At 43.1% G+C, this 25,305-nt stretch overlaps 1 protein-coding gene across 12 annotated transcripts in view; it reads right to left on the reverse strand.

Moving 5' to 3' along the window:
- FBRSL1 (fibrosin like 1) overlaps positions 1-25,305 on the reverse strand; it is a 539,464-nt gene that overhangs the window by 266,362 nt on the left and 247,797 nt on the right. For all 12 annotated transcript variants that reach the window (XM_075832783.1, XM_075832773.1, XM_075832754.1 and 9 more), the window contains one exon: positions 5,606-5,707. In XM_075832783.1, the coding sequence (XP_075688898.1) occupies positions 5,606-5,707 (102 nt within the window). The remainder of the gene's footprint in view (positions 1-5,605; positions 5,708-25,305) is intronic.

Genomic DNA, 25,305 nt, shown 5'->3' on the forward strand with positions numbered 1-25,305 from the left:
GTACAGTATATGCCCTCAATACTTGGTCGGGGCTCCTTCTGCATGAATTACTGTATCAATGCGGCGTGGCATGGAGGAGATCAGCCTGTGGCACTGCGGAGGTGTTATCGAAGCCCATGTTGCTTTGATAGCGGCCTTCAGCTCGTCTGCATTGTTGGGTCTGGGGTCTCATCTTCCTCTTGACAATACCCTATAGATTCTCTATGAGGTCTAGGTCAGGCGAGTTTGCTGGCCAATCAAGCACAGAGATACTGTGGTTATTAAACAAGGTATTGGTACTCCCTCTCTCACCCATCGGCAGACTGCAAATGCAATCGCGGGCCTCCGATAAGGTGCCATGGCAGCCGGGGGCCTGATAAAAGCTCCCAGGTCAGCCCTGGGCATATGCCTAAGTATCTACCAAGTATACCAAAGCATTATAGCAGCGATCTAAAGATCGCATAGTAAAGTCCCCTAGTGGGACTAATAAACTAGGTAAGTAATGCGAAATAAAAATTATTAATAAAAATGACAGTAAAAAAAATAAATAAAACAATTTTTTCCCATAAAAAGCGGTTTTATTTAGTAAAAGTGTAAAAAATAAATAAAAGTACACATATATGGTATTGCCGCGACCGTAATGACTCAAACATTAAAGTTAGTATGTATTTTAAACCGCAAGGTGAACTCCGTAAAAAAAAAACGCAAAGAAAATGGCGAAATTGCTTTTTCCGTTGCCCCCAAAAAAAACATAATAAAAGTTAATCAATAAGTCCCATGCACCCCAAAACAGCACCAATCAAAACTACGTCTCGTCCCGCAAAAAACAAACCCAAAAAATCACTAGCGACGATGCAAAAACAAATAATTTTAATTCAAAAGTATTATTGTGCAAAAGTCGTAAAACATATAAAACCTATACATATGCGGTATCGTCTTATTCGTACCGACCCATAGAATAAAGGTAACGGGTTATTTACGCCACACAGTGATTGGCGTCAATTTAAAAACACATAGAAAAATGGTAACATTTCAGGGTTTTTTTCTATTGCCCCAAAAAAAAGTTAATAAAAGTTAATAAAAAAATGATATGTACCCAAAAATGGTGCCATTGAAAAGTACAACTAATCCCGCAAAAAACAAGTCCTCATACAGCTATGTCAACAGAAAAATAAAAAAGTTATAGCTATTTGAATGAGACTATAGAAAAACGGGAAAAAAAAATAGCTAGGTCATTAGGGCCTAAAATAGGCTGGCCACTAAGGGGTTAAAAGAAAAAATGCTTCAAATAGATCCCTCTGTGTGTAATGAATTTATATAATATACGAGTTTCATTTTTTGAATTGAATTACCGAAATAAATTAACTTTTTGATAATATTCGAATTCATTGAGAAGAACTAGTATATGCCTATCTCTCTCCCTCTCCCTCATATGCCCCTCTCTCCCTCTCTCTCATGCCCCTCTCTCCCTCTCTCTCCCGCTCTCTCATGCCCATCTCTCTCCCGCTCATGCCCCTCTCTCCCATGCTCATCTCTCCCTCTCTCATGCCCCTCTCTCCCATGCCCCTCTCTCCCTCTCTCTCATGGTCATCTCTCTCTCTCATGGTCATCTCTCTCTCTCATGCCCCTCTCCCTCTCTCTTATGCTCATCTCTCTCTCTCTCATGCCCATCGCTCTCCCCCATGCCCATCTCTCTCATATCTGTAATATCGATCTATCTAATATGTAATCTATTATCGAATGTCCTATCTATCTATCTATCTATCTATCTATCTATCCATCCTTTACGTCTATAGAGATGTACAGCCACCTACTGCATATGTTCTCCTTTCTTCCCCCCACCGAAGCCAGCCATACAGGGTGCAATATAGCAGCAATGCAATATCGGACTGATGACTGGACCCGGTGTATGGTGATCAGAAGTGCTCAATATCACACAGATTTTTCAACATTTTGGAAAACCTGTTTGGGATTATGTGATTCCCTATAGGACGCTGCCGACAGTAGGGTTTATGAACTGGGAGATTATAGGTGTACGGCTGATTGTCTTGCTATGCTGGTGCATCAGTTTCTGATGAATGGAATACTAAGCACCCAACTCACAAGGTTTAGTTTTTGTATTCTGGTCAACATTTGCAAATAAAGATTTGGGTGTGCATATGGTGAAAATTAAACTTTCCATTGGATATGATTAGTAACCTGCATATAAAATGTTTCTGATCCCATCACTATTGCTGCTACAATTACAGTTTATAAACAGGAATTGTGTGGAGACAGAGGCATCCCGATAATTAAAAAGGCTACAGCATGTCTATGCGTGCAATCCAATCTTAGATTCAACAAACTGCATTGTATATGAGATGCAAACATCTATAGTTTTTATTGTATATTGATGTCCAAAGATTATAGCAAACATGGCATTGATGGTTATAAAATGTCTGCAGTTTTTCACTTACCGCTTAGTGTATTGGGGTCGTAAGTAATAATGGTTAATGTCAGCTACATCACAATGATTGGATGCGCTTGTAATTTACACTAGTAGCGGCGGTTTACAGTATTACAGCCTGCTCTCATTCACTTGAATGGGAGAAGGCTGTAATACCGTGAACCACCCCTAGAAGTGTTTTGGTGATTCACAGTACGAGCAGTGACAGGAAGGAGGGGGAAGAAGCGCTCGCGCGAGTTCCGCAGCCTCTTTAAAACAGCTGATTATTGGGGGTGCCAAGAGTCGGACCCCCAACGATCAGATATTAATAACCTATCCTGAGGATAGGCCATCAATTTCTTCTAAATGGAAAACCTATTTAATTATCTATGAATTTATTAATACACAGGCAAGTATAAATTATTTTAAACAAACTCACCTGCTTCAAAGGTCTCCATCTGAACTTCTGTTCCATTACTGCTGCCCCCTGACAAGGCAACAATGCTTACTTAAAACCCCTAAGTCTTATATCTACCTCATACTCATTGGGGGTTGTAAACTAGTGAGAGCAGAGCTTTTTCGGCGGTAAGGTTATTTACATTTATTTGTACTACCTTGTTTAGATTGTACCACTAGATGCAGAATAGAGATACTATAATGTCCATGCACTCACCAAAAATAGACGTCAGTTAAAGTTCAGCCTGGAGTATCAAACTATATAGATAGGGATACCCCTTGAAAAAAAGCTTATCCCAAAAGAAACAAGGACACTCAATGATATAATTCCTTATGTGGCTGGTTCACTGCAATAAGCAAGCCCATATTCCACCTGTATTACATAAAGATTTTAAATTTGTGTGCAGGCTCTTTATGACTTTATGTTGTATACAATGGCATCCTCTAAAGCAGGGGTCTCAAACACGCGGGTCGCATGCTGCCCCTGAGACTGTAATCTCTGGCCCGCGGGGCAGAGTAGCTCCCTCGGGAGAGGAGAGAGCAGTCTAAAGGAGGAGCGTGCCATCATGCCGTCACACAGCCACCTGTAGTAGATAGCTCTATTGGGGCTCGCTCTAGGAGTGGAATCCCCAGCCAGAGCATTGCCGACACTTTGGCCGGGGATTCCTCTGCTGGAGAAGCCCCTGAAGTCACTGTCCATATATGTACAGTGATGTCAGGGGCTTCCCCAGAGAAGGAGTACTATACTACCGCTCTGCTCCAAGACTCCTGCCATGGGGAAGCCCCTGACATCACTGTACATATATGGACAGTGATGTAAGGAGCAGAGCAGGAGTACCAGGCAGAGCGCTAGAAGCGGCTCTGCTCCAGGACTCCGGCTCTGGGGAAGCCCCTGACACCACTGTCCATATATGTATGGACAGTGATGTCAGGAGCAGAGCTAGAGTCCCAAGCAGAGTGCTAGTAGCACTCTAGGGGGGTGTGGCACTATCTGCAGAGGGCACTGTGGCACTATCTGCAGAGGGCACTGTGGCATGTGGCACTATCTAAAGAGGGCATTGTGGCACTAACAAGGGACTGCCCAATCTTGATATTCTTGTCTGTCAAACGCTACCAATGAGCTGCCAGACTGCATTTAGTGACACTTAGGCCTTATTCACACGAACGTGTGCGTTTTGCGTGCGCAAACAAACGCAGTGTTTTGCGCGCATTGCAGTTCCGTGTGTCATCAGTGAATGGTGCGTGGCTGTCTGATTTTCACGCATATGCCATCCTTATGACAGGCGGTTTTGATGGTTAGAAAAAGAAACGAAGGAAGTGCTTTTATTTTTTCCTTCATTTCTTTATCTACTGTTGCGCGAATCATGCGCGACACACGGAAGTGCTTCTGTGTGCTGCGCGTGATTTTCCCGCACCCATTGACTTCAATGGGTGCGTGATGCGCGAAAAACGCCCAAGTATAGGACATGTCGTGAGTTTTACGCAGTGGACACATGCGTGAAAATCACGGCATGTCTGAACGGCCCCATTGACTAACATAGGTCCGTGCGACGCGTGTGATTTTCACGCGCGTATCACGGACGTTAAACACGTTCGTGTGAATAAGGCCTTAAACTGGAAAACTGGATTGTTAAAATACAAGTGGAGTAAACGCTCAAATTTCCGGTAACTTTAAACCTAGCAGTATTATTATAGTAATGTAGTGTTGTTATAGTAATGTAATATTATTATAGTAGTTCAAATAACTAATTGATTAACAATAATTTTGTATTGTATCAAATTTGAATGTAATGCAGCCCGTCAACTTCACATTTTTTCTATGTGCGGCCCATTTACATGGCCGAGTTTGAGACCCCTGCTCTAAAGTATTGTACATGGCTGTGGAATATGTCTGCACTTTATAGAAAAAAAAAACCATAATAATAGAATAATTTTTTGAGAATTAATGCAAAAATTAAAAATTTAAGTTAGGACCTGTTGACAATGAGCTGAGTGGCCCATGTAGGAGAAATGTGGTACTACTTAGTGATCATTCGCATAGTCACGCTGAATCCTCTGGAGCGGGAGCAGCTTGTTGCAACGGTTCTCTGCTCTGGCTAATAGAGGGGCGTCCTGAGTAGAGGGCCACTTCTATCGCATCCATATACCCAATAAGGGTATATGGACAGTGGTTGTCGTAATGGAATAACAACAACAACAACAAATCCCACTAAATGGCAAATTATATATAGAAAATTAAAACATAAATAAACAATAGCTGCTGCACGTGGAGGACCCCACCCTCCAGCCAGCGCGGTCCCATTTACACTTAGCATGCCGTTTGTTGTAACGGCCATAGTTCAATTATTTGGTTAATGTTTGTTACACTCATTTCTGGACTATGTCACATATTTTTCTTGTATCAGCATTAAAAATATGACTACGATTAGGCTGTGTTCACACTGCTGTCAAAGGCTCAGTTCGTAGCACCAGTTGGCAGTCCCGGCAGATTTCACGGGAAGAATGTGGTGGCATGCAGAGCTATTCTTCCTGCCAAAATGCAGAATCCAACAGACCCCATTGTAAGTCAATAGGGACTGTTAGGTACTTATGTTATCCGTCGTGCGATGGATCTGGCAGAGCGTTGTGGCTTCCATTATGAAAGCAAGTCAATGCAAGTGTGAATATAGCCTTATAAATGGTAGTATGGTGGACAATGGTGGTAAAGATAAACAGAAATAGGCAACACAATATAGAAATACCTACATCACTAAGACAGTCATGAGAGCTGCTGCGCTGAGAACTCATGGCTTCCTTGATGCTGCTGTCATCATTGCTTCTGCCGTTTCTGTTCCTGGATGCTTTGACCTGAAAGATAAAGAGATGCACATTTAAGTAGACCACTTACATGGTGACTCCATTAAACCACAGTTGTTAGAGGAGAGCTTCAAAACAGTTCTTAAACACTATTTTGAACCCATCGCTTCTTTTGTTTTGTTTTTTTAAATACATATTGTGCGATTTACCCATTTTTTAAAAGGGGAACATAAAACTTAAATCTTACATTATGAACAACAGGAGTATAAAGAAGTTCTGATTTGATAGGTATCCCTTAATGGACATAATAGCGTTCCATCTTAATGTAGTGTGAATGAATGAAGCAATTCAACATACCCCATGATATAAACACCTTCTTAAATACAATAGAATGTAAATCCAGCACTCCCAATGCTGTGAAATCAGACCTTTATTTCTAAACAAAGTTTGAATGGTGTCCGTGTATTTTTACAGATAACAGATTATAAACCATCAGGAATGCTGAATTCACCTTCTCTATTGATCCTCGTACTAGCGCAGTTCGTACATGCACCCATGGGATTTGGAGCACTTCAAAATTACCTGCCGACAAAGGTCTGAGCGGATCTCGTTATCAGATATATTAATTCCTTTGTTCTTTCCCAAATATGATTAAGAAATCACCAGTTACGGTACAACAGTGGGATGGTTTTATAAGGGAAGCTGTCAGATTTAATACCGCTGCACACAGGAAATCAAATTAGAGGACCGGCTGATGTTATTAACCTGCCTGAGTGAATATCAATTTTTTGATGTACCATGGCTTCTGGGTCCCTATTTGTTATAGGGAATTAAGTAGTAATGCCAGTGGTCGTGACAGATCATCTTCATTCACACCTGCTGCTTAGGACTGGGGGGGACGCCTGCCTAACTTCATCAGCAATTACCGTAATAACACAAATCCTTCAGCAGCTTACACAAGTATTAATTACCACAAAGCAACAAATATCAGAGCCTTTTATCAAATGAGAGAGTAACGTCAGCAAAGTGATAAAATCTACACCTTCCAATGTTAGAGAGGTCAAGTAAAAAATCATTGCTAGAGTCAGACCTAGATCACTGTATCAGAAAACCACACAGGGCAATATACAATACAGAGCATTCTTTTCTCTCAAGGATTGGGCATGTTAAAAGCCAACATGACCGATCCAAGCTTCTCTGCTGACGGGAGGGATACCCATTAGATTATTGACACAGTTCGTCAACAAGGGGTTCTCTTATAAATACAAGCCCTGACTATACTCCCAATTGGGGCGTATGGACATCTTAGTGGTGGGCTTCCCTGCTTGGGTCAATTAAACGCTCGGCTGGCCGACAGCTATTCCTCCCGACTCCACTATAAACATGCATGCTCGGCCAAGCGTGTATGTGGTTTTTAAATGGGAGAGGGGGTAGCTTTTGACAGGCCCCTCTAGCTTTCTGTCGTAGGAACAAAGGATCAGGGATGCTAAAATCCAACATGGCCGATCATTTCCTCACAATATCTGTTGGGGGAAAGTCAGGAGACTTTTCTAGTCGGCTGATCCCGACATGAAGGTAGATTTAGTAAGCAATTTTCGCCAGTTTTCTAGCAGGAAATTTTAGAGAATACCTGTTTGGTGCAAAACGTTGCAACATTTTTGCGATTTTACGTTTCTCTTGGCACTTTTCAAAAAAAAAAAAAAAATGGGCAGGGCTTAGTGGAGGAAGGGGCCACAAGCAGGCCAGCAGATTTACTATAATTTACAGCAGAAATCAGCATAAATTATTGCGTAAATCCAAGCTAGCTCATAGCTGGCGTATACTTCAGTTTGTGCCCAAGATGCGCCAAATTTATTAAGAGGCGTACGCCTCTTAATACATTTAGCGCATCTCACTCCAAAGCGCTCCTCTTTAATGCTGGCGTATGATACGCCAGTATTAGTTATCTTCCTCCATAGTGTTCCTAGACAGAACATTGGGTCTAGTCTCCAGCCAGATGTTTTACAGCCGAGCACAGGTCTCATCTGAGTTTTGTAAGAAGTAGGGGATGGCTGATCTTCTGGGATTCATTTTATAAATATATTATTTCTATATTTACTTTCTTTATATATTTGTCACAGCTTTAAATTGCAATATGACAAAAACAAGGAGCAAAGGGGATATTAAGGGCAAAATTGGGGGATTTTTTTTATTTTTATGTGTTATTTCAAGAAGGTATACAAAATTACTATGTAGCTAATTAACCAGTGGTATAACCCAAGATAGAAGGTTGAATAATGTTCCAAAGGGTCACCTGAGTGAGTCATTGTGATGACTCCTGAAAATTGAGCGGTGAAAATCTTAATTTTTATGCCAAATACAATATAATTGTAGCTGGAAAAATAAATCACAGAAAGGGTGTTAATTGGGTGAGAGCTTTCGCCTCATTGCACATTTACAATACCTTATAGTGCTCAAAGCATTCGAATGTCACAGGAAAACACAGTGTCTGATCAGCATCACTTTTCAGATCACAGACAGCCGGCCCCAGCTCATTATTAATAAATACACTTCCATTTATCAAAAGCTCCCTTTGAGCGCAACAGGGAGCCTGGGGCAAAAAGAGACAAATTCTATTCTTAAGTTATTCTGAAAGGTGGCGGGCGAAGGGACCCTCACCCCCATTAACCCAGCAGAGTTTGCTTGCCCCCACTGGGGGGAGAGAGATGCTTTCACAGCAGTAAACTCGCACTGATCTTGTGCCATCTCAATATATTTGTTCATTATCTTGCGCACACACAGAAGCATTTGGAAATGTACTCGGGGCACAGGCCAAATTGAATCATCTGCCTTCATTTTCCGCACGAACCACGGCTACAGCTGCTGCAAACAGGCTGAACGTTTATTTATTTATCTAGACGGCTGGTTTTGCTCTCTCGTAAAAAGTGCAAACTATTTTGTTTTAACCCCTGTTCATGCTGCCTAGTCAAGTGTGCTCTATATTTTCTATAATTTTGCATCTACACATATAATGGAAGCAGCACTACTATATTCAACAAATAAAAATGTCTAAATATGCTTGAGATGGGACCTCAATATCTTAGTGGGCCCTACGTAAACAAAGTAGATAAACAAAAATGTATGCCATATAGATGAGAATGAGCAAGAAATGTTACCAGGGAACATCATGACGAAGTAACTTCATATGGAAGTGAAATTATTTATTGCTCACGGATATCAAACATTAAAAGAACATAGATCCTTATAGGTCCTTGAGAAAGAAGCAGAAGGGAGCCTATAAATAGCTGCTGTAAGACTTGTGATAAAAAGCGGCTGAAATTTCCTTCCCTATAATGATCCACCTCTATGTGAACTGCAACCCAAGGACAGCCTCTAGTTGAATATCTAGAAGCAACATGCAGAATCTATTATCCATTTGCCTCCGTTATTTCTTCACTAAATTACTTTCACTAGCCATCAGATCTGTTTTGGAGGTAATTTACTGCCTAATATATACAATAGAGAATTTAATTACAAATATATTGGAATGCATTGAAAAAAAGATCGTACGGTTACATACGGGTAAATTGTTTCAACACTTACACATTAGATATTTCCAGATTATTTGACACAGACAAAGCCGCATATTCTATAAAATGTAGCAATAATAAAAAAGACAGTTTATATAGAATTCTGCACAATTTCATATTAAATATGAATATCTCTAGTTATATAAAAAGCATGGTCTATATAAACAAACATTCCAAGTGAACACGTAGCGCACATAAGCAGAATGACTTATTGCCTTGACTGACTCACAGTAAACGGCTCCATTGTACTGATGATATTATTGCACATTTGTAAACTACCAGCTTACCTGTATGTTCTAAGTAAAGGCCGCATCTAAAAGGAGGATACTAATAGTCGGGTCTTACAGAACCTCCACATTGACAAAATATATTACAAGGTACCATAGCTGCTACTTGAAAAGGGGCATGAAGATTGGAATCAGTGGTGCAATTCATGCGCTACTCTCGTGGAACGGGAGTTTAGGAACCTGGAAAGCTACTTCTGCGCTTGGCACACCAACATTGTTTTATATGCCACAGGGTAGTCTTATAGATGGCAATGGCACTGTAAGGTAGTCAACCATTAGTGCCCTGTGAAACGTTACAGGGAAAAGTTACATATGTAATTTACAAAAATACCTATAAACTAAAAAGTCTATAAAGAATAAAAATAACAAAATTGTTAATTCCTTTGAATATTTATGCTCAGATGGAAACTTTAAGAGGTTCTCCACATACATAGATTTGTTTTCACAAAAATCTCTTTCTAACTGGCTGCTACAAATGTGTCTCCTATCAACCCCACTGGCATGCAGATGGCACAGAAGGGAAAAAGCAGCTTGGCAGCAGTCAAGCCATGTCATTTCCTGTTTATGGCAGTGTTATTAATTGGATATTCCTAAAAACAATCACTTCAGTGGAGAACCTCTTCAGATGTAAATTACCTGACATATTTACTTATTTATATATTATAAGGGGTATGTAATAGATCAGTAACTGTGTTATCCAGATCTTGCCATGGTCTCATCTTATATATATATATATATATATATATATCTACCACTTATAGGTGACTCCGTATAAAGTTTTAGGAAATTTTATCTTTATGCAATAAAGGCAGCTGAGAATAATGAGCATGTTATGCAGTATGAACAATACAAATATATCTTCCGGACAACGTTCCCTCTAAGTCTTGGCAGCTCCTGAGCGGAGCAGTGAGGGAGCAGGGCAAGTCTCCTTCATGGTGGGCGATCTGATGACCAAAAGTATACCCCCAGTAAACGCTAATATAGCGTACTAAATAAGAGAATAAGAAAACTTATTTAAATGAGTTTTAATTACTTTTTTTAAATACTATATTACAGGTAGTACCCCCAGTAAAATAGACACCAATTATAGGCATCAATGAATCCCTCTCTTACACCACTGTCCCTATAGACAGCGTCACACAGGCCCCCTGTAGACAGCGTCACCCCCCCTGTGGATAGCGCCATACACAGTCCCCCTGTAGATAGCGCCACACATAGCCCCCCCTGTGGATAGCGCCACACACAGCCCCCCTGTAGATAGCGCCATACACAGCCCCCCTGTAGATAGCGCCACACACAGCCCCCCTGTAGATAGCGCCACACATAGCCCCCTGTAGATAGCGCCACACATAGCCCCCCTGTAGATAGCGCCACACATAGCCCCCCTGTAGATAGCGCCACACATAGCCCCCCTGTAGATAGCGACACACACAGCCCCCCTGTAGATAGCGACACACACAGCCCCCCTGTAGATAGCGACACACACAGCCCCCCTGTAGATAGCGACACACACAGCCCCCCTGTAGATAGCGCCACACACAGCCCTCCTGTAGATCGCGCCCCACACAGCCCCCCCTGTAGATAGTGCCCCACACAGCCCCCCCTGTAGATAGCGCCACAAAAACCCCCTGTAGATAGCGCCACACACAAACCCCCTGTAGATAGCGCCACATACAAACCCCCTGTAGATAGCGCCACACACAAACCCCCTGTAGATAGCGCCACACACAAACCCCCTGTAGATAGCGCCACACACAGCCCCATGTAGATAGCGCCACACACAGCCCCCCTGTAGATAGCGCCACACACAGCCCCCCTGTAGATAGCGCCCCACACAGCCCCCCCTGTAGATAGCGCCCCACACAAACCCCCTGTAGATAGCGCCACACACAAACCCCCTGTAGATAGCACCACACACAAACCCCCTGTAGATCGCGCCACACACAAACCCCCTGTAGATAGCGCCACACACAAACCCCCTGTAGATAGCGACACACACAGCCCCCCTGTAGATAGCGCCACACACAGCCCCCTGTAGATAGCGCCACACAGCGCCCTCCTGTAGATAGCGCCACACACAGCCCCCCTGTAGATAGCGCCACACATAGCCCCCCTGTAGATAGCGCCACAGATAACCCCCCTGTAGATAGCGCCACACACAGCCCCCCTGTAGATAGCGACACACACAGCCCCCCTGTAGATAGCGCCACACACAGCCCTCCTGTAGATTGCGCCCCACACAGCCCCCCCTGTAGATAGCGCCACACAAACCCCCTGTAGATAGCGCCACACAAACCCCCTGTAGATAGCGCCACACACAAACCCCCTGTAGATAGCGCCACACACAAACCCCCTGTAGATAGCGCCACATACAAACCCCCTGTAGATAGCGCCACACACAAACCCCCTGTAGATAGCGCCACACACAAACCCCCTGTAGATAGCGCCACACACAGCCCCATGTAGATAGCGACACACACAGCCCCCTGTAGATAGCGACACACACAGCCCCCCTGTAGATAGCGCCACACAGCGCCCTCCTGTAGATAGCGCCACACACAGCCCCCCCTGTAGATAGTGCCCCACACAGCCCCCCCTGTAGATAGCGCCCCACACAAACCCCCTGTAGATAGCGCCACACACAAACCCCCTGTAGATAGCGACACACACAGCCCCCCTGTAGATAGCGCCACACACAAACCCCCTGTAGATAGCGACACACACAGCCCCCCTGTAGATAGCGCCACACACAGCCCCCTGTAGATAGCGCCACACACAGCCCTCCTGTAGATAGCGCCACACACAGCCCCCCCTGTAGATCGTGCCCCACACAGTCCCCCCTGTAGATAGCGCCCCACACAAACCCCCTGTAGATAGCGCCACACAAACCCCCTGTAGATAGCGCCACACACAAACCCCCTGTAGATAGCGCCACACACAAACCCCCTGTAGATAGCGCCACATACAAACCCCCTGTAGATAGCGCCACACACAAACCCCCTGTAGATCGCGCCACATACAAACCCCCTGTAGATAGAGCCACACAGCCTTCCCCCTCTTGTAAAGTGCCACATAGCCCCCTGTAGATAGCGCCACACACAAACCCCCTGTAGATAGCGCCACACAGCCTTCCCTCTTGTAAATAGTGCCACACAGTCCCACCTTGTATATAGTGCCATACAGCCCTCCATTTTATAAAGTCCCACACAGCTCCCCCTTGTATATATTGCCACAAAGCCCCTCCCCTTGTATATAGTGCAACACAGCCCCTCCCCTTGTATATAGTGCCACACAGCTCCCCCCATGTATATAGTGCCACACAGCTCCCCCCATGTATATTGGCACATAGCTCCCCTCCAAAAAAATATTGTACTTACCTTGCGCCGTTCCCACAACGGACGGAGCGCTGCACAGCCTTGCAGGCGGGATGCTTGCGCAGACCAGCGTGGTGCAGTAACGTCATCACGCCGGCCTGCGCAGGGAGTCTTCCCAGCGCGATATAGGCTGCATGCCTAACGTGGCCTGTAGCCTATAGTATTAATTTGTATCTGCATCCCGATGACGCAGAAACAAGGGAATGCCACCGGTCCACCCTTATGATGAGTCGCCACTGCATCCGCCCGCCGCCCGTGACAATGTGTGGCCTTTAAAGTTTAGAGAGCGGGGGACCGTGGAAGGTGCACGGCCTTGCACCTTATAGGGAACACTGCTTCCGGTCTATAAGACCTGGCTCAGAACTGGTCAGCATATTTTGTAAAAGGTGAAGGTTTTCCTTCAGTGAGCTATTCTTTACAGAGACTAGGAGCTCTAATGCATTCTTCTGGCATCGGTCTAACCTAGCTTCTAATGAGATCACTTGGGGAAATTATCCAGTTTGCTTGTGTATCTCACACGGACTGTAGACTGGCACTTTGCAGCATTCATGAATACAGAGGAATAAGTGATGTCGTGTCTGATTTTATTATGTCACATGGAATGAAATGAGACCCTCAGCATCACGGAAGCAGCTCTAATGTGAAGAATGACCCCTGTATCTTCCACAAACCATTTAAGTCCATGAAGTCTTTTAGGATTGTATTTACACACTTTCGGTTCTAGAGTTTTTTGGTTTAAATAAAGTTGGAGCATGGACAAAGAGATTTAGACATTTGCAAAACAGCCAGACTTGTTCATCTATTTGGAATCGAAATCTAAATCACTGTATATAAGGCCCATGCAGAACACAGTTCCTTCTTTACCAACGTCCAATTCCGACCCAAACTCTAGAATACAGCCGTTTGCTTTGTGCAGCAATGTACACAGGTTTGGCTTGCCCCAACCAAAAATAAAGTACCACTGTAGTGCGAAAGACTTAGCCTATGTTCACACAGAGTTTTTTGCAGGCGGAAATTCTGCCTCAAAATTCCGTTTGGAAGTTTGAGCCAGATTTTCCTCTCTCTGCACGCCGATTTTCTCAGCGTTTTTCGTCCGCGGCCATTGAGCGCCGCGGGCATAAAACGCTGCGAAATACGCTTTCTCTGCCTAACATTGAAGTCAATGGGAGGTTAGAGGCGTAAACGCCCGAAGATATGGTATGTCGCTTCTTTTTCCCGCGAGGCGGTTTTACTGCTCACGGGAAAAAAAGACGCCTCTGCCTCCCATTGAAATCAATGGGAGGCATTATTGGGCCGTTTTTGACGAGTTTTTTGGCGCGGTTTCCGCGTCAAAAAAACTTAGTGTGAACATAGCCTTAGGCCTCCTGCACACGACTGTAGCTGTGTGCACAGTCCGTGATTACGGCACGGATGGGCAGCGGAGTGTCATCCGCAATCGCAGACCGTGCACACACAAGATGTGCATTCATTTCAATGAGCCCGGACCGCAATTGCAGACTGTATAATGACTTGTCTTATTTTTTTGCGGTTCAGGCTTCGGGCAGTGCACAGACCGTGGAAACCATGGTCGTGTGCATTTGCCCATAGGATAGCATGTGTTCTATACTATATGCAATTGGAGTTCCGCAATTGCTGATCGTATATGGACGCAAAACTACGGTCGTGTGCATGATGCCTAAGGATCACACTAAAATGTAAACAACATTCTTCTACAGTGAAGGGAAAAGAAAGCGAAATCAAATCAGATTTTTAAAGGAAATGTATAATCAGAAAATTAGATATTGCCCAATTGACCAAACTCTTCCATACCAAACATGCAGTTCTAAAGATGCGCTATACTGAAAGTGGACAGCTGGCTAAATTCACAATGAAGGTTTGTTCAGCATTTGTGGATTATTACATTAAACTCTTTGCTGAACAACCCTATAGCTCCCAGGCCACATAGGATCTTCTGTTCTCGGCTGCCTCTCCTGGACTGTCCGCAGAAAAGATGGAAATCTGGTCATATTATGGAGGAGGGGCTATCACATCGCTCCATAAAGTCTTCTGGCCCTGACGGCCTAACACATGGGTTTTACAAAATTCAGAAACCACACATCACCCCCTAAAAATACTATTTATACGTATGGCGTCTTTGGGGAAGACTTCCATGAAGCCCGCATGATTGTGCTCTCTAAACCCAATAAGGATCCAAACAAAGGGGGCAATCAGCGCCCAATTTCCTTACTTAACCCTTTCATGACCAAGGGTCATTGATGCCCCTGTGTTCAGGTCACATTTTCCATTTTTGATATGCAGTTCTTTAAACGATAATATCTTTGGAACCGCTTTGAATATCACAACTATTTTTACTTTGTTTTTTTTTTCACAAGACTTATGAGGCTTTCATTTTCTGGATTAGTTTAATTAATTCAGTGTTTTTAATTTTTAATATGAGCAGACAAATCAGTAAAAATGAAAAAAAACACTTTTTTGTAATTTTTTACATCTATCTATCTATATAGATAGATATATATATACACACACACACATATATATATATATACGCGCACACATATATACGTACACTGTAGAGCTATGTGCGAGTGAAGAGGGCTATATACACATGACCGTGAAAAAAATGACAGTTAACTGTGAATTAACTGTCAGTTTTTCATGGCTGTTTTGCATCAATGTGTCTCAAAATTTGAATCCATTTCCCGGGCGTTTTACCGGTTTTAACCGGCATTTGCCATCCATTTTTCATGGACGTTAAAAAAATCGATGAGTTTTATTCGTTAGGGTTTTTTGTCCCAACCCCCTGAAAACACTGCAGTGCCCATGTAGTGACGCAATACCACTGTAGATAGTGCCACATTGCCCACATAGATCGTGCCAGTGCCCACATAGTGCCTACTGTAAATAGTGACAGTGCCCACAGTTCTCCCTGTAGATAATGCCCACATAGTGCCACACACATGGCCCATGTAGATAGCGCCAGTGTCCTCTGTAAATAGTGCCAATATAATGCCACAGTACCCATGTAGTTAGTGCCACACCCCCTGTATATAGCACCCCCCCTGCAGATCGCACCACAGCCCCTGTAAATAGCAATATCCCTGCTGCAGATAGCGCCCCCCCCACCCGCGTAAATGGCACCCCCTTCAAGTAAATAGCACCACTGTAGCTCGCTGTAGGAGCAGAATCCATCTGGCCTAAGGTTCCGCTCGTACAGGAAGCCCCCGATGTCTCTGTCCATACATGGACAGTGACGTCAGGGGTTAACTCTAAAATCAGAATCCCCTGCCAGAGCGGGGATTCCGCTCCAGGAGTAGCTCCTGACATCACTGTCCATATATGGATAGTGACCTCAAGGGATTCTCCAGTAGCGGAATCCCTGACACGGAGCGATATGACACCGGGGATTCCGCTCCTAGAGTCAGTTCAGGTGGTGCTATCTACAGTGGGGTGTGCAATGCTATCTACAGTGGGGGGGTTAGTATCTGCAGGGGGGTGTCACTATCTACAGCGGGGATGGAGAGACGGCAGGGGCTCCCTCTAGGAGGGGAATCCTCGGCCAGAGCGCTGGCTGGGGTTTCTGATGCTGGAGGGAGCTTAGGTGGCGCTATCGACAGAGGGTTTTGGGCTGCCTACAGGGGGTTGTGGGTGGCACTATCTACAGTGGGAGGTGTTGAGAGTGCAGTGCTGCTCACACTGAAGCAGCACTGCACTCATTGAAGCCGTTCCAGGCGGTCAACGTTTATACACGTGCTAACTGCACGGGGCATCTGCAGTTATAACGTACATAGCGGTATGGCAGTCATGAAGGGGTTAATGTGGATAACAAAAGGACTTAGAAATTACTGTAACCTGTCCGGCAGGATTTTGTAATATATCTTCGCATACAATCCCAGCTACACTTCACCAGGAGTACGTGCAACAGCGGCTGCAACAGTGTGGGCCAGATAAAACTAATATCCAAAAACTATTCTTTTCAGCATGGATACTGAAAAATGATTTGATCCGGTATCATGGTAATCTTTAAAAAGGTCAGTCAGGCACAGAGGTTTTGGGGACTCCGTTTTGTGAAACCGTCATATTTTATAAACCCAAGCTACCACTAGACTAGCGATAAATGGCCTCCACTTTGCCCTTGATGTGCTAGACAGAGGTGGACAGGGATGCATCTTAAACCACTTTTAAGACAATTAGACTTGTCAGGCTTCTGCAGTATCTAGTTTGGGTCCAGTAAAGTCTCCTCACACAATCCTAACACACCCTGGAACCTCTCTTAGGAGATATACTAGAAATGGGGGTACTACTAGGCTTCAAGGTTAATAGACAAATCAGAAGTGCTTCCTCCTAACAGGCCCCTCATTTCCAACACGGGCAATTGAATTTACACTTCGCTCGCAACCACATGCACTCACACACAAGTCGAGGGCTGCAATTCAGGATATAGACTGGGAAGAACTAATGTCAAATAATGGTACAAATGATAAATGGGAGATTTTCAAATCTACTTTGGGTAATTATAGTGCAAAATGTATTCCTATAGGTAACAAGTATAAACGACTAAAATTAAACCGCACATGGCTTACACCTTCTGTAAAAAGGGTAATACATGACAAGAAAAGGGCATTTGAAAAATACATATCTGAGGATACAGCTGTAGCCTTTTTAAGTTATAAAGAGCTTAAGAAAAACTGTAAAAAGGTAACAAAATCAGCAAATATACAAAAAGGGGGGTGGCCAAGGATAGTAAAACAAATCCCAAAATATTCTTCAATTATATAAATGCAATAAAGCCAAGGTCTGAACATGTAGGACCCCTAGATAGTGGTAATGGGGAGTTGGTCACAGGGGATCAAGAAAAGGCAGAGTTACTAAATAGGTTATTTAGTTCTGTATATACGACAGAAAAGAGCAGCTGATGTAGCCGGTGCCAGTGCTGTTAATATATTGGTTGATATACTGAATTGGATGAATGTAGATATGGTCCAAGCTAAATTAAATAAAATAAATGTACACAAGGCCCCGGGACGAGATGGGTTACACCCTAGAGTTCTTAAAGAGCTTAGTTCAGTTATTTCTGTCCCCCTCTTCATAATATTTAGAGATTCTCTAGTGACTGGCATAGTGCCAAGGGACTGGCGCAGGGCAAATGTGGTGCCTATTTTCAAAAAGGGCTCTAGGTCTTCCCCAGGTAATTATAGACCAGTAAGCTTAACATCAATCGTGGGAAAAATGTTTGAGCGGCTATTGAGGGACTATATAGAGGATTATGTGACAAAAAATTGTATTATAAGTGACAGCCAGCACAGTTTTACTAAGGACAGAAGTTGTCAAACCAACCTGATTTGTTTTTATGAAGAGCTGAACAGAAGCCTAGACAGAGGGGCCGCTGTGGATATAGTGTTTTTGGACTTTGCAAAGGCATTTGACACTGTCCCTCATAGACGTGTACTGGACAAATTAAGGACTATAGGTTTAGAAAGCATCGTTTGTAATTGGATTGAGAATTGGCTCAAGGACCGTATCCAGAGAGTTGTGGTCAATGATTCCTACTCTGAATGGTCACCGGTTATAAGTGGTGTACCCCAGGGATCAGTGCTGGGACCACTATTATTCAACTTATTTATTAATGATATAGAGGATGGGATTAATAGCACTATTTCTATTTTTGCAGATGACACCAAGCTATGTAATATAGTTCAGTCTATGGAAGATGTTCATGAATTGCAAGCGGATTTAAACAAACTAAGTGTTTGGGCATCCACTTGGCAAATGAAATTTAATGTAAATCAATGTAAGGTTATGCATCTGGGTACCAACAACCTGCATGCATCATATGTCCTAGGGGGAGCTACACTGTGGGAGTCACTTGTTGAGAAGGATCTGGGTGTACTTGTAGATCATAAACTAAATAACAGCATGGTGTCAATCAGCTGCTTCAAAGGCCAGCAAGATATTGTCGTGTATTAAAAGAGGCATGGAGTCGCGGGACAGGGATATAATATTACAACTTTACTGCCCAGTGTGCTATCTGCGTTTCTCCATGCTCAAAGTAACAAGGGAAAAGGGAAAAGTGTTGCATGAAAATCACAACGACATGACATTTGGTATTATCCTGTATGGGAAAAAACAAAACACATGACTTGCATTTATTGCAAAAAGACTGTGATAATCACAATTTGCATGTAACACAGTAAATAGAAATTGCAGGAAATTATTGTTTTCATGCAATTCTCCTGTGTTTTTCTGTTGCCTTAAGTCAGGCTCACACAGCACAGTCTGAAGCGCTTTTTTTTAGAAGAAGATACAAAAACATGCAAGTCCTTTATTTATGATGATCTAAACAAAAAATTAAAAAAAAACCATCAAAACCTGCAATACAGCCTCAGGGCTCCTTTACACACACAGGGGGGGGGGGGGGGGGGACGACTTATCAAAGGCTATACACGCCAGTATTTATATACTGGAGTAAAAATTTGCAAACTATGCAACTTTTTGCCATTTTACGTAGCCTCTCCTCTGCCACTTAAAAAAAAAATGGCTGGGGCTTAGAGTAAGGGGTGGGGTCACCAGAGACTCTACAAATTCACAATACCCCAGAAACTAGCGGAAATTATGGCATAAAATTTATAGCGGACATCTACATGAGCTCATAGCTGGCGTAGATTTTCCTTTCTGGCACACAGAGAAAGATGCGCTTCTTAATATAAACAGTGCATGAGTAAAATGCACCTAATTTATTAAGACTAGCATATAAAACACCGTCAAAGCGCTTGTAAAAAAAAAAAAACAAAAAAAAAACTCCATACATTCCAAGCGTTTTAATGTCATTTTTTTACAAGCTTTTTTTGGTTGTGTTTTTTAAAATTTTGTAACATCTTGTGCAGACACTTTCTGGCGTTTTTTTCAAATCCTAGTCTGGAACTGACTGATTGACTTCTATAGGAGAGTGCTGTTGTCAAGCTCCGTGACCTGTGCAGAGGTCATTGTGAAGGAAGGGATAGGAGAGGAGCGTCGTCCATCACCTATTGTCAATGGTGGATCCTGTCTTATCTATATAGAGGTGTTACCAGTCATTATAATCCTGCCTGTGATGATAATGAGATTACTGCTGAGAAGTGATCTCTACAGAACAGGAAGTCTACTGTGGCCAGAGTGAAAACTGCAAGATTTTAGGATCCTTTTTTTAATATAGATAATGACATAAAAAAATAAATCACCAGGCAATTTTTAAAAATATGTTTAACATAAAAACTTGATTTAAACAATAGGTAATTTTGATAATTTGGTCATTTGATGACAATTACCTTTCAGGGGGTCAAAATACGCAATGTCCATTAAGGATGTAATATAATTATGACTGGTTCCTCAAAGCTAATAATTGTTGGGTATCCAACCCTCCTATCCCATCGCTCTATCTTTGCTCTTTTCTCAAAACAATGAAGCCCAATTCTACTGCCAGAACATGTAATAATGACAGAAGAAAGAAATTATAAGATTATGGATCTAGCAGCAATGTCTTAAATGAAAACTCATAACCAGCTGGGTATGCAGTGGGACAAGTGTCACTACAACAGATGCAGGAACACTTTGCTGGAGCCCTTTAGGTAAAATTCACTGATTTGGCTCCAGATGTTTTTCTTTTATTCAAGAAAGAAATCCAGCGGCATCAAGCTGTGAACAATTCTTCTGATCTGTCAAAGCCTGCCATGAACCAGAAGATGGAAGGAAAAAAAATAACACAATCTGAGTTGGAAAAGAGAAGTCTGTTCTTACACTGGGGATTATTGGACGCCATCTGTGTTTTAAAAGCTTCAGTAGTACTTTATGTAGTCTTTACTGAAGCGGACAATAAAAGAAGGTGTAAAGCATTAAAACATATTGGAAAAAAATGGTTTGCGGCTTACGGAATTCACAATAATTTCAAAAAGACGTTTTACTTTGATGTGCAGAACAATACTTCCCTTGCCTAGTTATCATTCTCCCCTTTTTCCAAACTAACTATAAAGGATACATATATACTGTATTTCATATTCATTCTGAATTCATTAATAATGAAGTTGGTACTACCACGAAAAAAAACCTGCGCCCAACAAAGAGTCACCTTGTTGCCCACAGAACCCAGAGTTCAAATGTCAGTTCTTCTGAAACCTGTCCAAGCTTGCTAGCATGCAACAACATTACACAACTTCAGGGGCAGACAATCTAGGTAAGTTTTCCTAATTGGAAATGAATGTATAGACCAGTGGTTCCCAACAGGGGTGTTGTGAGAACCATCCAGGGGTGCCGCGACACTCCTTTGAACCACTGCCATGGCCGTGCTTTCTCTCCTCCTCCTCACAGAGTGAAGTGCGTGTGAGGAGGAGTTTTTTTGCACACCCCTTTCAGATGGCACCCTCCACCCTTTCCTGTACATAGTGCCACTCCCTTTAGGAGCGGAATCACCCTGTGGGCGGGCATTCCGCTCCTGGATGGAGCGCTTGATGTCTCTGTTCATTCATGGACGGTAACACCAGGGGCAACTCCTGAAGCGGAATCCCCGTCCACAGGGTGATTCCGCTCCTAAAGGGAGCCCTGAGGAATTTTTTTTCCCCAGGGGTGCCTCGAGTCCGAAAAGGTTGGAAAACTCTGGCATAGACTATTGAATGACTACTATAAGTGACCTGAAACAAAGTGAATCAGTGTGACCTCCAAGGTCTTATATGTGCAGAATTGGTCAATGTTTCAGACAACCCTCTATGTTCCTTGTATGCCATCCTGTAGAACACTTTCCTTCTACCATATTTGAAATCAAGTAAATACACAAAATGCATGGTCTTCAGCCGGCAGCACAACAGCAGCAGCAGAGCCTGAATTGTGCTATTCTTAATTAGCTTCCGACACGGCTCAGCTTTGTAATCAGCCCGTCCTGATTAAATGACAAGAAAGGCCTTCTGATGCGTACTGAGATTGGTTAATGCACTGTTTCCAAGGTGTTACATCGAAAATTGCCTGTGAATTGATTTCTTTTATTGAATTAATAAGTGTTATCGTACAGTACAGAAGGTAATATTGCCACTGGATGTGAGCGATAACGTATAATTACAGAGAATCAAAGCCTAATCGGCCCAGTCGAGCCAGGTGTCAACATTTTAATTGTAGTTTGGGAATGTGCTGTAACATAGATGATTAAAAAAAAAAAAAAAAGACCGCAGATGGGCCTGCAGCAACAGAAATCTGCCGCTTTGTTTCCTTACAATGATCCATAGGCTGCTTTGATCGGAAAAGATGCTTCTCTCCAGAGACAGATGTGATGTTTAATATATTAAAGGTGAAAAGTGCACATATTATTTATCTGTATTTTACCAAAATATCTATTAGTACACATCCAAGATTATAATCTATAAATATTTTTCTCATTAAATTATTACTAGATTGTTACCAGCGTTAAAAAACAGGACAACCCGATGTTTCAATCCTCCAGGAGTCCAGTGCATGTCCAATATTGGCCAAAAACGAAACTAGAAAGTGAGACTTGTGTATGAAGATGCCACATTGACAAGGGGACCGATAATACTAAATTGTCAATTTAATCATACATTTTACAGGAGGAATAACAGAGGAATGTCACAACATAGAGTTCTAAGAAAAGGTGTTGTTTTTTCTGCAGAATACAAGTACTTACACACATGAGGAGAGCGGATATGTGCTCTGACAACCTTTCACTGTCAAGACATATACGAGTTAGATTTTGGTATCGCATTATTCCCAAAATCTTAGGGTCCTTTTACACGGCCAGATTTCGTACCCATAACAAGCGCAGATCGACACTCATTTAAGATCCATTTGACAAGTTGATCGGAAATATCAAGAGTATGCAAACTGTATGGGTACAATCGATGGTTAATACAATCGTTCGTCCCCATATGGTTTGCATTACTGTTGGCAGCACATTGCCCGTTTACACAGGGTGATGTGCTGCCAACAAACGATGATTTTTTGAAACAGATAAAACATGCGATCAACGATAAACTAGTTTGCTCGTTTGTCGGCTATTCGATGGGCATGTTTACACTGAGCAATGATCAGGACTAAACATTCGTACAATGAAAAAGGCCCTTGAGCTTTCATATGATAACAGGACCAAAAGGTACAATAAAAAGTTCTAAGGAGCAGGATGAAAAGTAAGGAGCCTCACACACGAGCATGTTCGGTCCGTGATATACGGTCCATATGTCGTCCGCATGTCCCGGACCGAACACACTGCAGGGAGCCGGGCTCCTAGCATCATAGTTATGTACGATGCTAGGAGTTCCTGCCTCTCCATGGAACTACTGTCCCGTACTGAAAACATGATTACAGTACGGGACAGTTGTCCTGCAGCGAGGCAGGGACTCCTAGCGTCGTACATAACTATGATGCTAGGAGCCTGGCTCCCTGCACTGTGTTCGGTCCGGGACTTGCGGCCGACATACGGACCATATATCATGGACCAAACACGCTCGTGTGTAAGAGGGCCTAAGGATTTTCCAAGCAGAAAAAATCTCCCTCAAAATAAGCCAAAACATAAAATTCTTGCGTTTTAAATTTTTTTAAATAAAAAGCTTGCTAATGCAAAAGCCTCGTCAAAAAACACTTCAAATCGAAAAGGCTTCTTTCCGCTTGATATTGATTTCAATGAAGGTTCAGAGATAGAAACTGCTCCAAAATAGGGCACGATGCTTTTTTTTTTCCACGGCAAAAAAAAGCCCCCGTCTCTGATTGAAATCAACGCAAGACGTTTTGGGCCATTTTTTGGCACGGTTTCTGTGTAAAAATCAGCTTAAAAAACGCTGGTGGAATAGAGCCTAAGGCCGGATTCACACGTGTGTGCGTTTTGCGCGCGCAAAAGGTACTTAACAGCTCCGTGTGTCAGCAGCGTATGATGCGTGGCTGCGTTATTTTCGCGCAGCCTCCATCATTATGACACTCTGTATGTTTGCAAGCACGTGGTGCTTTTCTGTTTTCATTCATAGTTTTTACTGCTGTTGTGCGAATCACGAGTGTCCCACGGAAGTGCTTCTGTGTGCTGCGCGTGATTTTCACGCACCCATTGACTTCAATGGGTGAGTGATGCGCGAGAAACGCACAAACATTGGATGTCGTGAGTTTTTACGCTGCGTAAAAATCACGGACAGTCTGAACGGCCCCATTGACTAACATAGGTCCATGCGAGGCGTGTGAAAATCATGCTCGTAGCACGGACGTATATCACGTTCGTCTGAATAAGCCCTAAGGGTAACATCACACATGCCAGATTTGCCGCAGCAATTTCTGCAACTGAAAATTCCTTTCATACATGTGAATGTTTCTGCAGCATGTGCATGGATCTCTGTAAGCCCCATTAAGATGAATGGGCCAGTTGCCAATATTTCTGCCACAAATATGTAGTATGTGAATCTACCATAAAGTAGGAGTGGACCGGGGAAGAAGGAAGCAAGTCTGCAACTTGTTCGGGTATATTCAATGCAAGTGAAACAGCATTTCGATGCAGTGGCGGTTTTTAGAGTTGAAACACGTTAAATAAACGTTCACCTGTAAAAACCATAAACACATCAAATAGTCGCAAAGCCACAGGCATTTTTTCTATGCGATTTTAACTGCACTACAACATCTTAATATACCATTACTGTCCGCTTTCCCCTCTACAGCCCTCCAGTGATCCCAGATGGACTACAGGAACTTTTGTTCATGTTATTATCCCTCTTACCAATCAGGGAGGATATGTGTTCATGTGTCCGGATTTAGGGGGTCATCTTTTTCCTACTACAGGGGTGAGAAGAGGAGGCAATTCCCCACGTGCATAATTAGACCATTTGTCGACTCTGTGATGTTAACTGGCATCTGGAACGTGGAGATTTTTGGTCTGTAGTTTTGCTAGTTTTCTGTAGACACGTGCATGAAAACATCGGCATAAATGTCATGTATGATCTCTTCCCACTTCTTGAACATATTTAGGAGCTGGGGTGTGTCTCAGGCTCTGCTTGAGTCAGACGTGTAGCCACTAACCTGAATTTGAACCCATCCGTAAGTGAAGAGTACTAGGTGGCATTTCCAGTGTGCCAGCTGTGCTCTTTCAGGAACTGTATGAATATGGGTGTATAACATGATTCTTTTTGTTTATGTTAGGCTGGGCTCACACAGAGTTTTTTTGCAGGAGGAAAATCTGCCTCAAAATTCCGTTTGGAAAAACGTCATTTTTCGCAGTGTTTTTCGCCATTGAGCGCCGCGGGCAAAAAACACTGCAAAATACGCTTTCTCTGCCTCCCATTGATGTCGATGAGAGATCAGAGGCGTAAACGGCCGAAAATAGGGCATGTCCCTTTTTCCCACGAGCCGGTTTCTCCGCTCGCAGAAAAAAAAAAAATAAGACTCCGCCCCCATTGAAATTAATGGGAGGCATTTTC

Source organism: Rhinoderma darwinii, chromosome 1 (genome assembly GCF_050947455.1).
Source record: "Rhinoderma darwinii isolate aRhiDar2 chromosome 1, aRhiDar2.hap1, whole genome shotgun sequence".
Classification (NCBI taxonomy): domain Eukaryota; kingdom Metazoa; phylum Chordata; class Amphibia; order Anura; family Rhinodermatidae; genus Rhinoderma; species Rhinoderma darwinii.